A 15927-nucleotide genomic window follows, 5' to 3' on the forward strand; every position below is an offset into this window, starting at 1 on the left:
AGCTCCCCGTCAGACACAAGTCCCCCCTCATAACCCAGAGGGCATGGTGGCATCCTGGCTGGTCCCTGGCTTGCTTCTCAGCGGGCCTTGACACGGTGTCCGTGCAGCGGTGGGCTTGACCCGCAGCCCGTGGGGGCTCTGGGGGAGCCCTTCTCAGTGGGCCTCGACACGGTGTCCGTGCAGCAGTGGGGATGCCCGTTGGGGTGCCTCCTGAAACAGCCGCCCCCCCCAGTGGGCCAGGGTCCAGTGCCTGCCTCTTCCTCCTTCCCCTCCTGGCTCCTCTGCAAGGCCTCCCAGGACCGCCCAGGGGTCCACAGGTGTTTACCCTTCTGTGTTGGGTAGCCCCTGCCCCAGGCTTCGTGGGTAAACTCATAATAACAGGGCTCCCTGAGTTGGGATGGGCTGTGGTCAGTGTCCAGCGGCTGACCCGTTAGAGAGCATCGCTCACCAGACGCTGCTAGAGTGGGACACAGCGTCAGGAAGGCCCGGCGTGGAGGGAGGATGCCACACCCTGTGTGCACCGCCAGGGACACCAGCACGCCATCCCTCGGTCACAGCCCGCCGCAGAGCAGAGAGCACAGACTCAGCGCCCAACAGCCTGGCCTTCAGCTGAGTTTCCTGTAGTTGCCAGGGGATCCTGGGCACATCTCTGCATGCTCCTGAGCCTCAATTTCCGCACCTGTGCGATGGGACCATGACCCCTCACGTGAGAAGGTGTCAGCGTGTCTCAGCGAGTCCCGGCCCCTCTCCCCCCACCCACCCACAGTGGGGGCGACCCCTCTCTCAGGTCTGTGATTTCTTCCTTCAGCTTGAGGCAGGATAGTACGAAGGTAGGATAACTCCTGGGCAAGCAGAATGGGGAAACTGAGACAAGATAATTAAACAAGGCCAAACGATGTGACCAATTCACATGCAGCCAGCGAATCGCAAGACCTTGCCCTCCCCAACCAAGGACACCTGAGAGCAAGCTGTTTACACCGCTGCTCCCTAACCAGAGAGGAAACCGCTTGAATCACCCTGGTCAGGGAGACAGAGGACAGAGGCCCAGTTAGTGTCGTTTGTGCCAGACGCGCCCGAGGACGGATGAGGTCAAGGGGACAGACAACAAGAACCCAATTAGAGCCGGACAGACCCGGGATGGCAGCGGAGCGGTGAGGCTGACCAGACGGTGGCCCCGAGCTCCCCGACGGGCTCACGCGCGTTCTGATGAATCAACACGTCGGAGGACACGCCTGGAATACTGATGACTACTCTGTGAAGACCCTGCCCAGACACCTCCCCCAGGATTCCCGCCTCTAAAGAGAGATAAAAACCCGCAGGACAAAGGAGGCCAGTCTAGAGCCTGCTCATGCTTTTTCTCGGGCAGGATCTTTTTACTTTCTCTCTCCTAAACTCTGAGGGTCACCCCCACCTCCATGAGACGTGTACCCCGGGAGCAGGGGGCAGCGGCAGCTCGTCCCAGGCTCACCCCTGAACCCGCGTCCAAGGCCCCCTTTCCTCTGACTTCCCAGCGAGCAGGCAGCAGCCTCGCCCTGGCTCTCTGCTGCTGCTGCTTCTGCCCGAAGCCCGTCCTGGTCCCACTGTCCCAGCTGTAATAAAGGTCCTCTCAGAGTCACCGGGACTCTTTCCTGCACGGAGTCAAGAACCCACCGGCTGCGGGCCGGCCCAAGACAGACCCGCTCCGGGCCTGGTTCCCTTTGGGTGACGAGCTCACCCGCCTCGCCCGAGTCCATCTCCCACTCCCCACTCAGAAACTCAAGCCCTGTTCCGGAAACCCGTGCCGCCTGTCTCTCTTCTGTTGGCTGCTCCCGAGAGGGTCTGGGGGCCGGTCGGGCAGTGGATCAAAGCCTCCTCATTCCTGCTGGGGCCTCAGGTCCCCCCCCCCACCCCGCGCCCCGTGTCATGTGCTGGTGGTGATTCCGATCTCGGGAGCGGCTGTGGGGCTGTGCTCCTGACGCTCTGCGGACCACCAGGTGCAGACCACGGGCCTGTCCCGGAAGTGGTCCTTAGTGCGCATGCGCACAAACACCGCGCCTCTGGCTACACGCAGGCCCAGCGGGAAGCGGTTGGTGTGACGTCAGCGCCCCTCCGGCGGCACAGTGACGCAGAGACTGTGCCCCCACCTGTGACTGTCAGCCCCACTCCACCTGCGCCCCACACCCCGACTCTCACCCCACCATGGCGTCTGGGGTCTCGCCCCTTGTGCAGACAGAGAAACCGAGTCTCACAGAGGCCCCGGCCTTGCGTGCAGGTGCATCGGCTGCAGAAGTGGGCACCACCTGTTACCTCTGTGTCTTCTGCAAGGTCGCCAGGGGGAGACAGGCTCATCTGCACAGGAGAGGGGCAGGTGGCGGGGGGGGGGGGGGGGACAGGAGCTGAGCACATGTCCCCACGAAAGAAATAATTATGGAGCGTGAAAATGGTTTCATCAACTCATTTTTTTTAAAAGTGAGTCTGTACGAACACTGGGCCGTGAAGCAGCCTGTTTGCAAACAGCGATTTCCCAGTGGAGCTTGCCTTCTTTGTTCCTGTTCACCGCTTCCAGAGTCCGGTTTTCTTATTTTTAATCTGAATAAAGGTGGATTGGAAGGATCGCTTTCCAAGTTGCCGAACGCAGTTAGAGGAGCTTGGAGGTGGCGTGGGTATTGAGTGCTAGGGAAGGGAAGGGGGCACAGCGGAGGCCGCAGTGACCACTGTTTCTCTCCCTCTCATTCTTTCCTCCCTCCCTCCCATCCCCTCTCTCTGCTCTGTCCCCTTCTGGACACCTGAGCGCTCAAAGGAATTTTGACTCTGTCCCCAGCAGGCAGGTTCAGGGGTCACTTGCTAGTGCCGGTGCTTAGACGAAATCGAATCCAATCCCCACATTTTCAGCGTGGGGCTGCCCGCTCCCCTGAGATCACACAGCTCTGGGTCTGGTACCGGGAGAACCTCCGTAGAAATCCAGACAGCACTGGGTGCCAGCTGTGGTTCCTGGGTGGCCCTGGTGACTGCTGTCCCCACGCTGACCTGGTGATCTGTGTGGTTTTTGGGAGGAGGTGGCATTCAATCCAGGAGTGGCACCCTGGGGATTTAAAACAAGAATCAGGACATGTAAAGTATTTAATTTGGAGTTACCCTTGTCTGGGATAGGTGGCCTTTTGTGAGTAGAATAGTGTCCCGTCCAAATGCAAGTCCACCCAGAGCCTCAGAATAGGACCCTTTGGGATACAGGGTCTTTGCAGATGTAACTCGTTAAGGATTGATCGGAAGTCATTCTGGATTTGGGGCGGGCCAACCGGATGGAGATGTGGACACAGACATAGGGAGAAGCTGTGTCGGGGACCTGTGATGTGGCCACAGGCCCAGGAGTGCTGGGAGCCCCCAGGAGCTGGGAGAGGCCGCCAGGGTCCTGCCCTGGAGCCCCCAGCGGGAGCACGGCCCTGCCCGCACACGGACTTGAGACTTCTGGCCTCCAGGACTTTGAGAGGATACGGCCCTGTTGCTTGAAGCCCCTGTTTTCAGTGTTTGCTACGGCAACCCTGAAGCCCCAACGTAAGCCCACCCCCACCCCGTCCAGCCTGGATCTCTCCCCTCTTCCTACCTCCTCGCTCGCTCCGTGTTACCTTGTCTGGTCGAGTCCCGCTGCCTGCGCAGGACGGCAGACACTCAGGAAAAGGTCGGCAGGTGTTCTCAGTGCCGTGAACGGACGGGGAGCTTCAGAGCTCACAGAGACGGTCAGCCTGGGAACATGGCTGTCGTCGTCCTTCCTGCAGGGAGACGCCACTCCGTGCACCACCCAGACCCCTTCTCTCTCCGGGTGCGTGCTTTCCAGGGCCCCTCCCACTCTGCCTCGCCACCCCCATCTCTGTGCCCACAGACGCGGGCCGGGAGCCACCTGCTGGAGTCGTTGGGTTCCTCTGACCGTGTTCCCACGGGACCGACAAGGCCATCCGTCACCAGGCGCCCGGCACGTCCCCCCACAGGTCACCCCGGGTTTGCAGCAGGGCTGTCACATGCTCTGAGAGTGGGATGCTCACCTCAGGCCCCCTGCAGCCCCCGGCACACAGGGAGAGGCAGGGGAGACGCCAAGACAGGGCGAAACCAACGGTCAGTATCCAGTTCCGTTTCTTGGAATAAGTCCTTGTGATACAGACACCGTCGCTGCCAGACTTACTTATTTGAATTTATTCAAGCAACAAAGAAATATCCTGGGGGAATGATGGGGTGAGATACAGACACTGGAAGCCCACCAGGAAAATGGGGTCTGGGCCAGGGGTGTCCCCGGGAACTGGCCTCCCAAGGGACGCTGGGCAGACAGGTAACAGGCAGGGGCTCACTGGTTAAGGGCACATGACCCTAGCCTTTCTATTGATGGGGAACCCAGGGACCCCTGATTCCAACCCTCTGATGCCTCAGAGGGGAAGCCAATGCCCACACCTTGCGTGTGACTAGGGAGCCCCCAAAATCAGTAACAGTGTGGGGTGTGGGTCCGGACACAGGGCTCTGAGCAAGCCAGACTCACGGAGTCTCCCCGCCTCCCAGGGTCAGGGGACTCCTCTGGCAGGTGCCCCCGCCACAGTGGAGAGCGTGCTGAGAACTGGCCCATCTTCGAGCTCTGTCTTGTCCCCCAGGCTTGGTGGGTGCCGGGTGAGCACGCTTCCGCCTGGGGGGCTGTCCTGCCCCTGCACCCCAGCCCTCAGTCCCCTCTGGGCAGCACTGCCCCATCCTCGCTCGGTGTCACCTGGTGTCACTCTGGTGTCACTCTGGCTCCTCCCTCCACCCAATGCCCTAACACCTCACCCATCCCACGTCCTCTGACTCCACCTCCCAGACAGGTGACCTGTCCCCACTCCGCCCCCCCAGCCTGCCTGCCTCTGTCACCTGTCCCACCGCCCCCGCTGGCTGGCTCACAGCAGCAGATACTCCTCGCCCACACGTGTGGGGCGTCCAGGGGTGGGCGGGGCGGGTTCCTCCTCGGGGCTCGGGGGGCACAGTCCGCTCGGGGCCCCTCTCTCTCCCAGCGTCTGCTGGCGGCCGGCCACCCTTGGTCCCTCGTCTGTCTGCCTCCATCGTCACAGGACGTCCTCCCTGTGTCTGTGTCTCTGTCCGAATTTCCCTGTTCTCTGACGCCCCTCCCTGGATGGGCCCCCCCCCCTCCAGTGGGACCCCCTTCTAACTTGACTCCATGTTCAAAGACCTGATTTTGAAAGAGGTTCCTTTTCCCAGAATCTGGGTAGATGCAGACTCGGGGGGGGGGGCATTTCTCCCAGCCAGGCACACAGCACTCTCCCCCCTTCTTCCTCCTCTGTGTCCCTGTCCCTGGGCCCTCCTGTCACTCTCTGGGATGGCACTCTGATGGCCGAACACTGTCCGCTCTCTGTCACCCGCCTCCCCCCGCCCCCCAGGATGTGGGTTCTGGGCAGCGGGGCCCAGGGCGGACGTCCCCTGCAGCAGGGACCCTCAGCGCGTGCCCAGGGCGGACGTCCCCTGTGGCAGGGACCCTCAGCGCGTGCCAAGGGCGGACGTCCCCTGCGGCAGGGACCCTCAGCGCGTGCCCAGGGCGGACGTCCCCTGCGGCAGGGACCCTCAGCGCGTGCCCAGGGCGGATGTTCCCTGCGGCAGGGACCCTCAGCGCGTGCCCTGGGTGAGCAGGTCTCAGCTGGCTCCTCCGGCAGTGGGCTGAGGGGCGGGGGAGGGGGAGTGGATTCCGGGGTGTCTGGGAGACAGAGACAGAACCAGTGGCAGGTCTCAGAGATGTCCTGTGAGGGGGGGAAGAGGGGTCCGGGGGCCCAGGGGTCGCTTCTGTGCCTCAGGCCGTAAACACAGCCGGTTGTTTCTGGGGTTCTAGGCTTTGCGGGGCGTCCGGATCAAGCCTCCACTCGTGGGAAGATCAGTTCTCTGAGGTTTGAAGAAGTCCTTTCCTAATCCCACCTCCGGGGCTCTCTTGTCCTCTCCTGTGGGGGCGGGCAGAGCACCGAGGGTCCTGGCCTGGCCCCTGGGGGACCCCCGGGGCATCAGGAGCTGGGAGAGGGAGAGGGGAGGGGTGGGCTCCATCCTGACCTGGGAGGGACCCTGTGACCTTGAGGCCTGGGAGGCACCTGACCTCTGGGGCCATGGGGCCATGTGGACACTAAGCCCTGAGCCAAGGAGACTCAGTTTCACTTGAAGATTTAAGGGGTGGGAAATGTGTCCCCGTGGAAACCACTAAGGGTTTATTATGGGGTGGAGTTAAACACTCTGGGGCTAGGGTCTTTACCCTGAAGCGGTGCTAGGCCTGCCCACTGGGCCCCCAACAGCACTGGGCAAGTCTGAGAAGCATGGGCACCCCAGCCCCGCCCCCGTGGGCTCAGGGAGGGGGAGGGGCTGCTGAGGCCACATGGTAGACAACATGGGCCCCACAGGATGCTGGGGTCTGAGGCCTGGAGCACAGGCTCCCCCAGGTTCCAGCAGACTCCCCCTCACATAAGCTGGGAACTCGGCCCCTGCAGGCCGGTCTCAGCGGTGACGAGACCAGCGATCAGGTGGTGGACAGGCTGCAGGGGGGGCATGGGAGGGAAGCCTCTTCTCACGCCTGTCCCCGTCCCCGTCCCCGTCCCTGTCCCTGTCCCCGTCCCTGTCCCCGTCCCTGTCCCCGTCCCCGTCCCTGTCCCTGTCCCCGTCCCCGTCCCTGTCCACGTCCCTGTCCCCGTCCCTGTCCCCACCGTGGATTCGGCTCCTGCCCGTCGGAAGATGGGGAGGCTCTCGGAGTGTCCTGGAACCTAGGCTTCTGCGTCACGGCGTCCTCGGCACGGCGCACTCGGGGTCACAGTGCGTTTTCGTGGGGTGATGCTAAGGACCGTTGGTTTCAGGGTTGCCGGCACTTAAAGCTCCCGCGTGGAATCAATTCCACGTCCTGACCTGACATGTCCGTCGCTTCCGAGCATAGATGTGCAGCCGCCCTTGTTGACTTCTCTCTCCCTCCCTCGTGCTGTGGGCTGGGGGTCGGAGCTCTGGAGGTGCCCAGCGCCCTCAGGGCACAGACCAGGGAGGGGGCCCGTGGGTGGGGCACCGGCGTACTGAGGAGGGAGCCGGCCTCACCGGGCTCGGGTATGATTACTCAGCACTGGACATCCGGTGCCCGTCCTGTGGGCGCGTGGTCAGGGTGGGCAGGGGAGCTTAGGGTCCAGAGACGGGCTGCTCGGAGGCCCCCCAGCGAGCCGGAGCAAACAGGGCTCCAGCTCTGCGTAGGGCTTCGGTCGGGAGCCTCTGCCCTCTGAGCCTCCTCCTGGTCCTCCGGTCATCTGAGTGGTGGCCGCAGTGACACGGTCGTCTGCCAGGGTTTGTCGAGGAATAAGGGACGGAAGGACCCGGACGCGTCTGGCACGCGTGAGGCCCGTCATGAGCGGCGGCATGCGGGCGTAGCAGAGGCAGAAACGAGGGGAGGGCGCGGCTGTGGACCGCCAAGGGGAGGCAGCTCGGCGGGGGGACCGGCTGCCGTTCCGAGGGGATGCCTCCAGGTCCCAGCCCCAGGCCCGGCCGCCTGCGAGGTGTCCCAGGGGAGCCCGATGCCAGGAGGGAGGGAGGACTGCGTGGAGGGTGTCTGGGTGCTGCGCCCACCCTGACGTGCGGCCGTGCTGCCGACCGTGTGGGATCGGGGTCCATCTGCCCCTCGAGGGGCAGGTCACTGACGGCTGTGCTCCTGTCCCCCCCAGGTCGCCGGACTACGGGACGACCTACATCAAGCTCACCCTCCAGCCAGGCTTCACGACCATCATCGACACCTTCTACGTTTGCCCGAAAAACAGGAAGAAGGTAGGTGCTCCCCCAGGCGCCGCTCGCCACGGCCGATCCTGCGGTGGACCCTGGCCGCTGCTGCCCAGGCTGCCTCTCTCTCCGGCGTCACCCAGACCACTGCGCCTGCACGCGTTCTGCTGAGCGAGTTTTAAGCGACCCACGGAGCCTTCCGGGAGAGGCGCTGTGTGCCGGCCGGTGCTCCGTCGTCTGCCCCGGGAGGCAGCGCCCTGGGCACAGAGAGGAGTGTGGGTCCTTGTGAGGATCGAGGCTCCCGTGCCAGTTTGGGGTCCTCCCAGGCAGGGCTAAGCATCCCCGCTCTGTGGCAGGCTTTTCTGTTTTATTGGGTTTCAGTTCGGCTTCGCATTTTCAGCTGAGCTTTGCGCTCTGTATTTTTGGTCTGAGTGTGTCTCCATCCTCGCCGTCTGCTGGCTGCGGGAGGGGCAGTTTGTTGCCTCAGGGCTGCCCTGTCCCCACCAGGTTCCTGAGAGGCCCTTCTGCAAATCCCCGCTGGCCTGCTGGCCACCTGGGGGCCCGTAGGACATGCGTGAGGCAACCGTGGCTTGCACGGAGCGTCATGGCTTCTGGGACGGGAACACAGAGCCCGGGGCATCCTCGCAGGACGCATGTCCACGGGCATGGAGAGATGCCCTGAGGGTGACTTCAAGGGACGGCGGGGCCGTGTGCAGCCCAGGGAAACCGTCACACGTCACACATGCGAACATCCCGGACGGGGTGTCATGGCTGCTGGCAGGCGTGCTGGGGACACGCGGGGTCTGATGGTTGCTGTCACCGCCGATGGCGCGGCTCAGAGCAGTCGTGGGCAGCTGCCTGTGCGTGGCAGGTCCTGCAGGGTCCACAGCCCCGGCGTGGAGTGGTGACCACGGGAATGAGCCGTGCCGGTCTGCTCAGCGGGACTGCCCACGGGTCCCAGTGGCACTTTTTAATGGGATGTCATCTTTCCAAAGCAGGTGTTTTTTTTGTCTCTTTCCTTGACTTTTACACTGTGAAAGCTTCCTGAAGGGCAGAACTGGGAAGCCTGTGTTGGGGGCCGTGGTGCTGGGGCCCAGGGTGTGGCCGGCGGGAGGGCTGGGGAGGGGAAGGCAGTGGGCACCTGCGGGCGGGGCGGGGGCAGGCGGCCTGGGAGCATCACCTCTGTGGCTCTGGCTGCGGCATTGGGGGCGGGGCCCGGTTCTGGTCCTGGAGCCATAGGGCCGTGTGCTGGTTCTGAACTGACCAGACCAGCTCTAGCCTTGCGCCCCCGCCCTGCCCGCCTCTCTGCGTGGTGAGCACAAGTTCGTTGACGGTCCCAGGAGCCCAGAGGCAGCTCCTTCCCTGACTAACCGGCAAGGCAGCTGCTCTCTCCTCTCGTGGAGACGCTCCCGGCCGCCTGAGCAGTCACCTCGGAATGAAACGCCGGCCCCTCTCTCCAAACAGCTGTGGGACTTGTGCCGAGAGGGGCTGGGGACAGGTCCTGCTAAGACGGCGGGTCCAGGCACCCCAGCTGAGGGCACAGGGACGCCTGAGCTCCACCTTCAGCACTCAGGACCGGGACCACTGTGGGCCACTACCTTTACTCTCCTGCCTCAGTTTCCCCGTCTGTGCATAGGGCCGTCACAGCTGAATGAGGATTGCACGAGCCAGCGCATGTGCACTGCGTAGGTCGGGGCCTGGGAGGCGGTGTGCTCTCTGTCCAGCGCTGGCCCTGCTCTTGGGGGTTGTGGGGGCGTGGAACTTGCTTTGATCTGGTTTTAAATGCTTTTAGAAGCAGAAAAGCCACTGTCACTGTTACAAAAAAATATAAAAATAAAAATGATGTGAGACTACATCAAGCAAGCGGTGGGGAAGCCCCGGGGGCTGGCGAAGGTGGAGGGAAGGCCCAGGGACCTCGGACTGGGCTTCAAACTTTTGCAGCGGTGTCCTAGGGAGGAAGGACAGCCAGGCAGCCTGCCGCCTGCTCGCTGGGCTCCCGGGCTGTGCACACGCGGCCAGTTCTCAGGAAATGCACGTGCAGTGGGCTAGGAACAGGGAGGGACCCTTCCGGGAAGGAGCTTCCCATTCACTGTAACGCCCAGTGTTCCATCCTCATCGTACTAATTTATTTGCTTGTTCCTAGTGGCTTGGTTCCTAAGCCACCCCCTGGTGGTCAGTTCTGTGGAACAGGCCAGATGTCAGTCATGTCCATTTATCTGCGTATGACTTTGGGGTTTGTAGCCTCACTCCCGTTACCCAGATAAGAGAGTTGAGGCTCAGGAAGCTGGGAGATTTGTCCGAGATCACCCAGCTGGTAGGTAGCAAGGCGTTTGCCAATGCACTCAGAGTGTTGAGTGTCCCTCTGTGCCTGGCGTTGGGTTGGGATTCGAACCCCGGGCCTGCTAGCCACCGGAGCACCCCCAGTCACACTCAGCAAAGGTATGGGGAGCAGCTGGGGTTCCCACATCTGTGTGAGCACAGCCCAGCCCACTGGTGGAGGTTAGAAGCCTGCAGCTCTGTGCTGTGCTGTGGCTGCCCCAGCAGAGCCGTGCGGCTGGGCAGCCAGCTCCTCGTCCCTCCCCGGGCCTCAGCCTCCTGGTCACAGACAAGGAGCTTCAACCGCAGGCTCCCCAAAACCCCTCCCAGCTCTCACATTCCCGACTCCTAGGCCCCCTCCCAACGGAACAGCAGCTTTGGGAGGGGGTTGAGACACCGTGGGCAGGACCCCGTTCCCCTCTGCCTCTGCCTCTGCGTGTCTGGCTCTCTCCCCAGCTCCCATCCCTTCAGCGGGAGCGGGTCGAGGCCCTACTGTGCGCCAGGCTGCGTGCTCGCTGCTGGGGAGAGAGAACCCGTCCAATCGCGTAGCCGTTCAATGTGGATTGAGTAGATGCCGTGTGCCGGGGTCCTCGCCAGGGCCCCCAGGATGCACAGGTGAACGGGGCAAACAATCCTAACTTTCCAGAACCTTGGAGGCTCTGGAGGAGCCCTGAAAACTGAACCTCTCCTGCTGCGCTTTCGTGGGAGGAATAAGAAAAGGACCCCTGGCCGGGTGAAGTTGGTTGGAGCGTCGTACAGATAATGCCAAGGTTGCAGGTTCGATCCCCAGTCAGGGCACAGACAGGAATCAGCCAGTGAAGGCACAAATGAGTGGGACAACAGACTCATGTTTCTCTCTCTCTCTTTCTCTCCCTTTCTCTCTCTCTGAAATTAATAGAAAAGAAGGAGAAAGAGAGGAAGGCAGGGAGAGAGGGAAGGAGGAAAGGAGGAAGGAGGCAGGGAGAGAGGGAAGGAGGAAGGGAGGGAGGCCCAAGTTGGCCTTACAAGGAGGCTTCACCCTGGAGGGAGCCTGACCTGGGGCAGTGTCTGCGGCCACCTGCAGAAGCGTGTGGGCGGCTGCCTCCCCTGCTGTCGCAGAGTGGACAGGTGCTGCAGGAAGAGGCAAACACTATTAGGATTCTACTTCAGCAACAATTACAGGCCTGGCGGCACTTTATGGCCTCTTAAGAGGCCACTTTGCAACCCGCCTCACAAAAATGAGTTCCCTTTTATTTTTGTCTCACCAGGCGTATAACCCGAGCTTCCGGCCCCGGCATCACGGCCACAGTGTCCTCCTGGTGTCACGGCACAGCCCGAGACCCCAGGCCTGACAGTCCCCAGGCACGCCCCCCTAGGCCTTCCCAGGATGTCTGCACGTTCCACGTGGCTCTGGGCTAGAGCGGTTTCTGACCGGGGGCGGGCAGAGGGTGTGCTCACATGGCCCGGAGGAGCTGGCCCCAGGCACAGGTCGCTTTCAAGTGTCATGATTTACGTTAAATATTTATGTGGATTATTTTACTCCACGATGTATCGGTGTTGCTCTGAATACTAAAATACTGTGCGTGCTCTCTCCTTTTCTCTCTCTCTAACACACACACGCATACACACGCATTCAACAAAAGCCTTTGTCAAAGGACCTAGAAGAATGCTACTGCTTTAAAACTCAGGACAACGGCCTAGTCGCCAACACGGCCCCCTCCCCACCTTAGACACTCAACTCCTTACTTGCGAGGAGCAGGGTTAGGACACGATCCCCATCGATTCGTGTGTTTATCCGTTCCGCTCACTCAGCCGAGGCCTTTGAGGGAATGGCTCCCGCCGGGCGCTCGGGCTGGAGAAATGAATTGATCCAGATCTCGCCTTCGGGAAGCTCAAAGTGTCACAGAGCAAAGCGTCCCCTTGACCCTGAAGAAGAGCGCCCGGCCCCCGAGGGCCCCTGACTCCTCAGACGCCCGCCCTCCGAGTCAGGGGTTTCACGTGGGTCGTCCCTAACCCCAGCAGGCCCCCTCCAGGGACAGACCCCCCCCTTTGGGTGGAAGGGAGAAAGCCCCGACAGGCCCAGCCCAAGGCCCCACGACCGCCCTGGGACACAGCGCTCTGTGCGCCAGGCCTGGGCGTGTCGCAGCACACGCGTGCGTGAACCGGGGGCTTCCGCGAGGACCTCCCGTCGTTCTCTCCAAACACACGGGGCTTCCGGGCGGGGCCAGCAAGGCACCGCGTCCATCTCTGCCTCCCGGGCCCACCCAGGGCGACCACCTCACAGCACCTGTGGCTGGACCGGAAGGCACTATGTCGGCTCGCAGTGCCGGGCGCGTGAAAACCCTCAGTACAGTGTGGGGTGGGGTCAGGAGCGGGGTGAGCTCCAGCATGGCTTCCGCGGGGCTGGAGTGAGTTCACTGTGGTTCGGGCGTGGCGCTGCTTACGGCCGGAGCGGGGCCAGGTGGGAGGGAGGGCTGCTGGCCGCCGGGGAGTAGCCAGGACTCTTCACACCCGTGGGAGGTGGGAGGGGGGTGTTTTTGTTCCTTGTGTGTGTTTGTATTTCAAGCACAAGTGTTCACTTTCCCGCCACGGTGGTGCCTCTCTGGCCGTGCCAGGCAGAGGTGAGGGACCCCGCGGAGGTGAGGGACTCCGAGGAGGTGAGGGACCCCGCGGAGGTGAGGGACCCCGAGGAGGTGAGGGACCCCGCTCTAGCCTCGGATTCTGCACCTGGGGGTGGTAGGGTGGTGGGGTGCAGGCTCCTGGCCTTGCCGGCCCTCCAGCACCGCCGTGTAAGGGGCTGGGTGGCAGTTAGAGGCTGTTGGTGGCAATCCATAGAAATCACCACAGGCCAGCAGTAGCGAGAGGTCTCTATCGGAAAGACACCAGGTCGAATCGAGAAGGACAAGAAGGTTTCTGTCTTGTGGCCGGCTGCGGGGGCCGAGGGAGCCACATGGCCCTTGCATGGACTCCAAAGACATCCCCACCCTCATGTCTAGGAAAGATCATGTCCCCACTTCTTTTAAAGGCAGGAAGCTCTCTGGATAGTTCCAACAGGACAGTCCACCGCTGAGGGGACCACATGGCTATCCACTCCCAGGGAGAACAGAACGTCCAAGTGTCTGAGCCCTTTGTCCATCTGTCTGATGGGATAGCCAGCACAGTGGAGAGTCCAGGCTTGGGAGGCCAGGGCCTTGGTTCAAATGTGGCCCTCCTACTTAAGCCAAGGTGTCTCTGGGTGTCCTGGTTCCCACCGTGAACAATGGATGGGTGGGTGACAGCAGGCCCTAGGGGTGTTCAGTTGCTGTGTTATCTCCAGTGCACTCTGGTGGGCTGAATAATGTCCCCTTCTGCCCCTGCTCCCCAAAGTCATCATATCCTAACCCCCAGATCCCGTGGATGTTGTCCTAAATGCCGACAGAGACTTTGCAGATGGAGGAAGGGGCCACGAGCCAAGGGATGCGGGTGCCTCTCGAAGCTGGACAAGGCCAGGGACAGAGGGACAGACCGTCTCCGAGCTTCCAGAAGGTGCCAGCCCCCCGGCACTCTCCCTTTAGCCCCATGAGGCTCACGTCAGACTCCTGATTCCAGAGCCGCGCGACACCACGTCCGCGCTGTTTGCAGCCGCTGAGCTCGTGGTTTGTCACGGCGGCCACTCGGAGGACCTGCTGTCACGTCCTTAGCCTTTCAGGGGCTGTGCAGGCATGGCCAGAGGGGAGAGAGGCACCCACAGCAGGTTCCTGACCAGTGTCACCTCCCTCCCGCCCTCCCTCCATCTGTCCCTTCTTCATAGGGGGGCCTGTGGGTCTGTGGCCACAGGGGGCTCCCTCAGAAACGCAAGGACTGTCGGCTCGAGACCCCCTCCCACCCCCAGTGGTGGGGCGTTTTCAGCATTAGGAAGTTCTACCCTTTGTCACCTTCCTCTCCACGCCCCATTTCGGGAGTGGCCGTTCCTCCCCCGCTGGCCAGAGGGGCCATAGCACTGGGCCTGTCCTCCTAGCCCACTCCACCAGGCACTCGCCCCTCTGCACCATCGATAGAAACAAGGCCCTGCCAAGCGTCCGGCCATCGTGAGTCTCAAAGTCCAGGACAGAAGACCGACCAGGGTCCTCACACAGGGTACGCCGTGCGTCCTGGGCCAGAAGGCGTCCTCCATGAACTCGGTGTCGGGTGTGACTTCCCAGTCCCCTTGCCCCAGACCTGTGCCGTCTCTCCATGTGGGGGCAACCTCCGGGCAGCCCGGTGGGGAGCTTCTGTCAGGTGACTTCTGTGTCGTTTAAAAGAGTTGAATAGCGTCCCCCTGTGTGTGCCGGGTCCCACCCTGTGGAAGGATGCTGTGATTAGAAGCATGAATAAATCATCACACACAAATAACCCCACCACGGTATTAGTCGATTAGTCGGGTATAGGAGATAATTACGCGGGTGATCACACCGTAGCCGCGGAGCTGCCGTGCTGCAGTTGGTGGCGTTCCCAACGGCTGCAGGCGCGGCGAGACGGCTCCGCACAGCCCGTGGGTTCGCACCTACGGCCACGGCTGGGTGGGCACTCTAACCGTCAGGTGATTCGAGAGCAATGAAGTACTTATTTGTTTCATACAAATTAGCCGCTGTACGTACTCCAAAGTCCTACCGTGTTTTCAACAAAGTGTGAAACCGGCAGGGAGATGCATACCCTTTCTTCCCGAGAACGAGAGCCCACGGGAGCTGGGGCAGGTCCTCTGCTGCGTGTGTGACGTCCCTGGGGTTTCTGACCCCGAGCTGACCAGGTGTTTTCCTGGCTGTCCTGTGGGAGGCGGAGATTCCCAGGAAGGCGTCTTTGTGCCCCTGGTCACCTGTGCCTTCACCGAGGCAGAGCGGGCGACCGCATGCTGACAGCAGGGCTGGGCGCGTCTCCCTGGGACGGCTCTGATTTCTCGGCAAGACCATGTCAGCCCCTGCCCTGAGCTTCCTTGAGTCCCCTAAACTGACTGTGAAGACAGAGGCCATGCCAGGAACCGTGGCCTTGCCCCAGCCAGGCGCTGGAGACGGAGCAGCACAGCCCACCCCACCCACAGAGGCGGGGAAACACTCCGTCCAGGCCCAGTGCCGCTGGGGCGGTGTCCACTCCAGGGTGCACGGCTCTCCCAGGGCAGTGGGCGTGCTCCTCCTTCGCACGCCCCGCCTCCCCACGCAGCGCGGAACCTCTGTGCGCGCCCCGCCTCCCCACGCAGCGCGGAACTTCTGTGCGCGCCCCGCCTCCCCACACAGCGCTGAACCTCTGTGCGCGCCCCGCCTCCCCACACAGCGCGGAACCTCTGTGCGCGCCCCGCCTCCCCACACAGCGCGGAACCTCTGTGTGCCCAGTCCGGCAGGCAGGAAGCCAGGTGCGGGAACCCCACGGGAAGGCTGCCTCTCGTGACATGAGGTCCCCGCAGAGGCGCCAGGGGCGTGTGCGGTGGGTGGCAGGTGCATAGGAAGCACGGCGGTGGAGCTCAGCTCCCCGAGAGAAGGGGGAACGCGTGTCCCACGCTAGAAACGGCAGGGACGGAGCTGAAGGCGTTCCAGGGGTAGGGGAGGCAGAAGGGAGCCCGCGGAGGAATGGGTCAGGGCGTGGAGGATGAACTTAACCTTTCTCACGATGGAAGGGGCTCAGGTCCACGACGGGAGGATGACAGCGAGGAGGGACATGCCAGGCAGGGAGGGAGAGGTGCCACCTGAGGACCACTGGTGGGCGGCTGGCCTCCGGAGCCCTCGTCACAGGCGCTGGGGAGCCGACATGTTCCTGGAGGGAAGAAAGCCCTTGCTCAGCCTGTCCTCACTGTCCGACTTCTCTTTTCTTTCCTAATGAGGGAAAAGAGACAGTGATTTGTAGAAGAGTCAGAATCAGGCCACTACAGACATGTTTTCCATGTTAACTTTAAATATAACAGAG

General features: G+C 62.3%; 1 protein-coding gene across 2 annotated transcripts in view; it reads left to right on the forward strand.

The window, feature by feature from the left end:
- The window catches only part of SORCS2 (sortilin related VPS10 domain containing receptor 2), a 368252-nt gene that overhangs the window by 224378 nt on the left and 127947 nt on the right, over positions 1-15927 (forward strand). For both annotated transcript variants that reach the window (XM_066233323.1, XM_066233322.1), the window contains exon 3: positions 7671-7770. In XM_066233323.1, the coding sequence (XP_066089420.1) occupies positions 7671-7770 (100 nt within the window). The remainder of the gene's footprint in view (positions 1-7670; positions 7771-15927) is intronic.

This window comes from Saccopteryx bilineata, chromosome 5, assembly GCF_036850765.1.
Source record: "Saccopteryx bilineata isolate mSacBil1 chromosome 5, mSacBil1_pri_phased_curated, whole genome shotgun sequence".
Taxonomy (NCBI): domain Eukaryota; kingdom Metazoa; phylum Chordata; class Mammalia; order Chiroptera; family Emballonuridae; genus Saccopteryx; species Saccopteryx bilineata.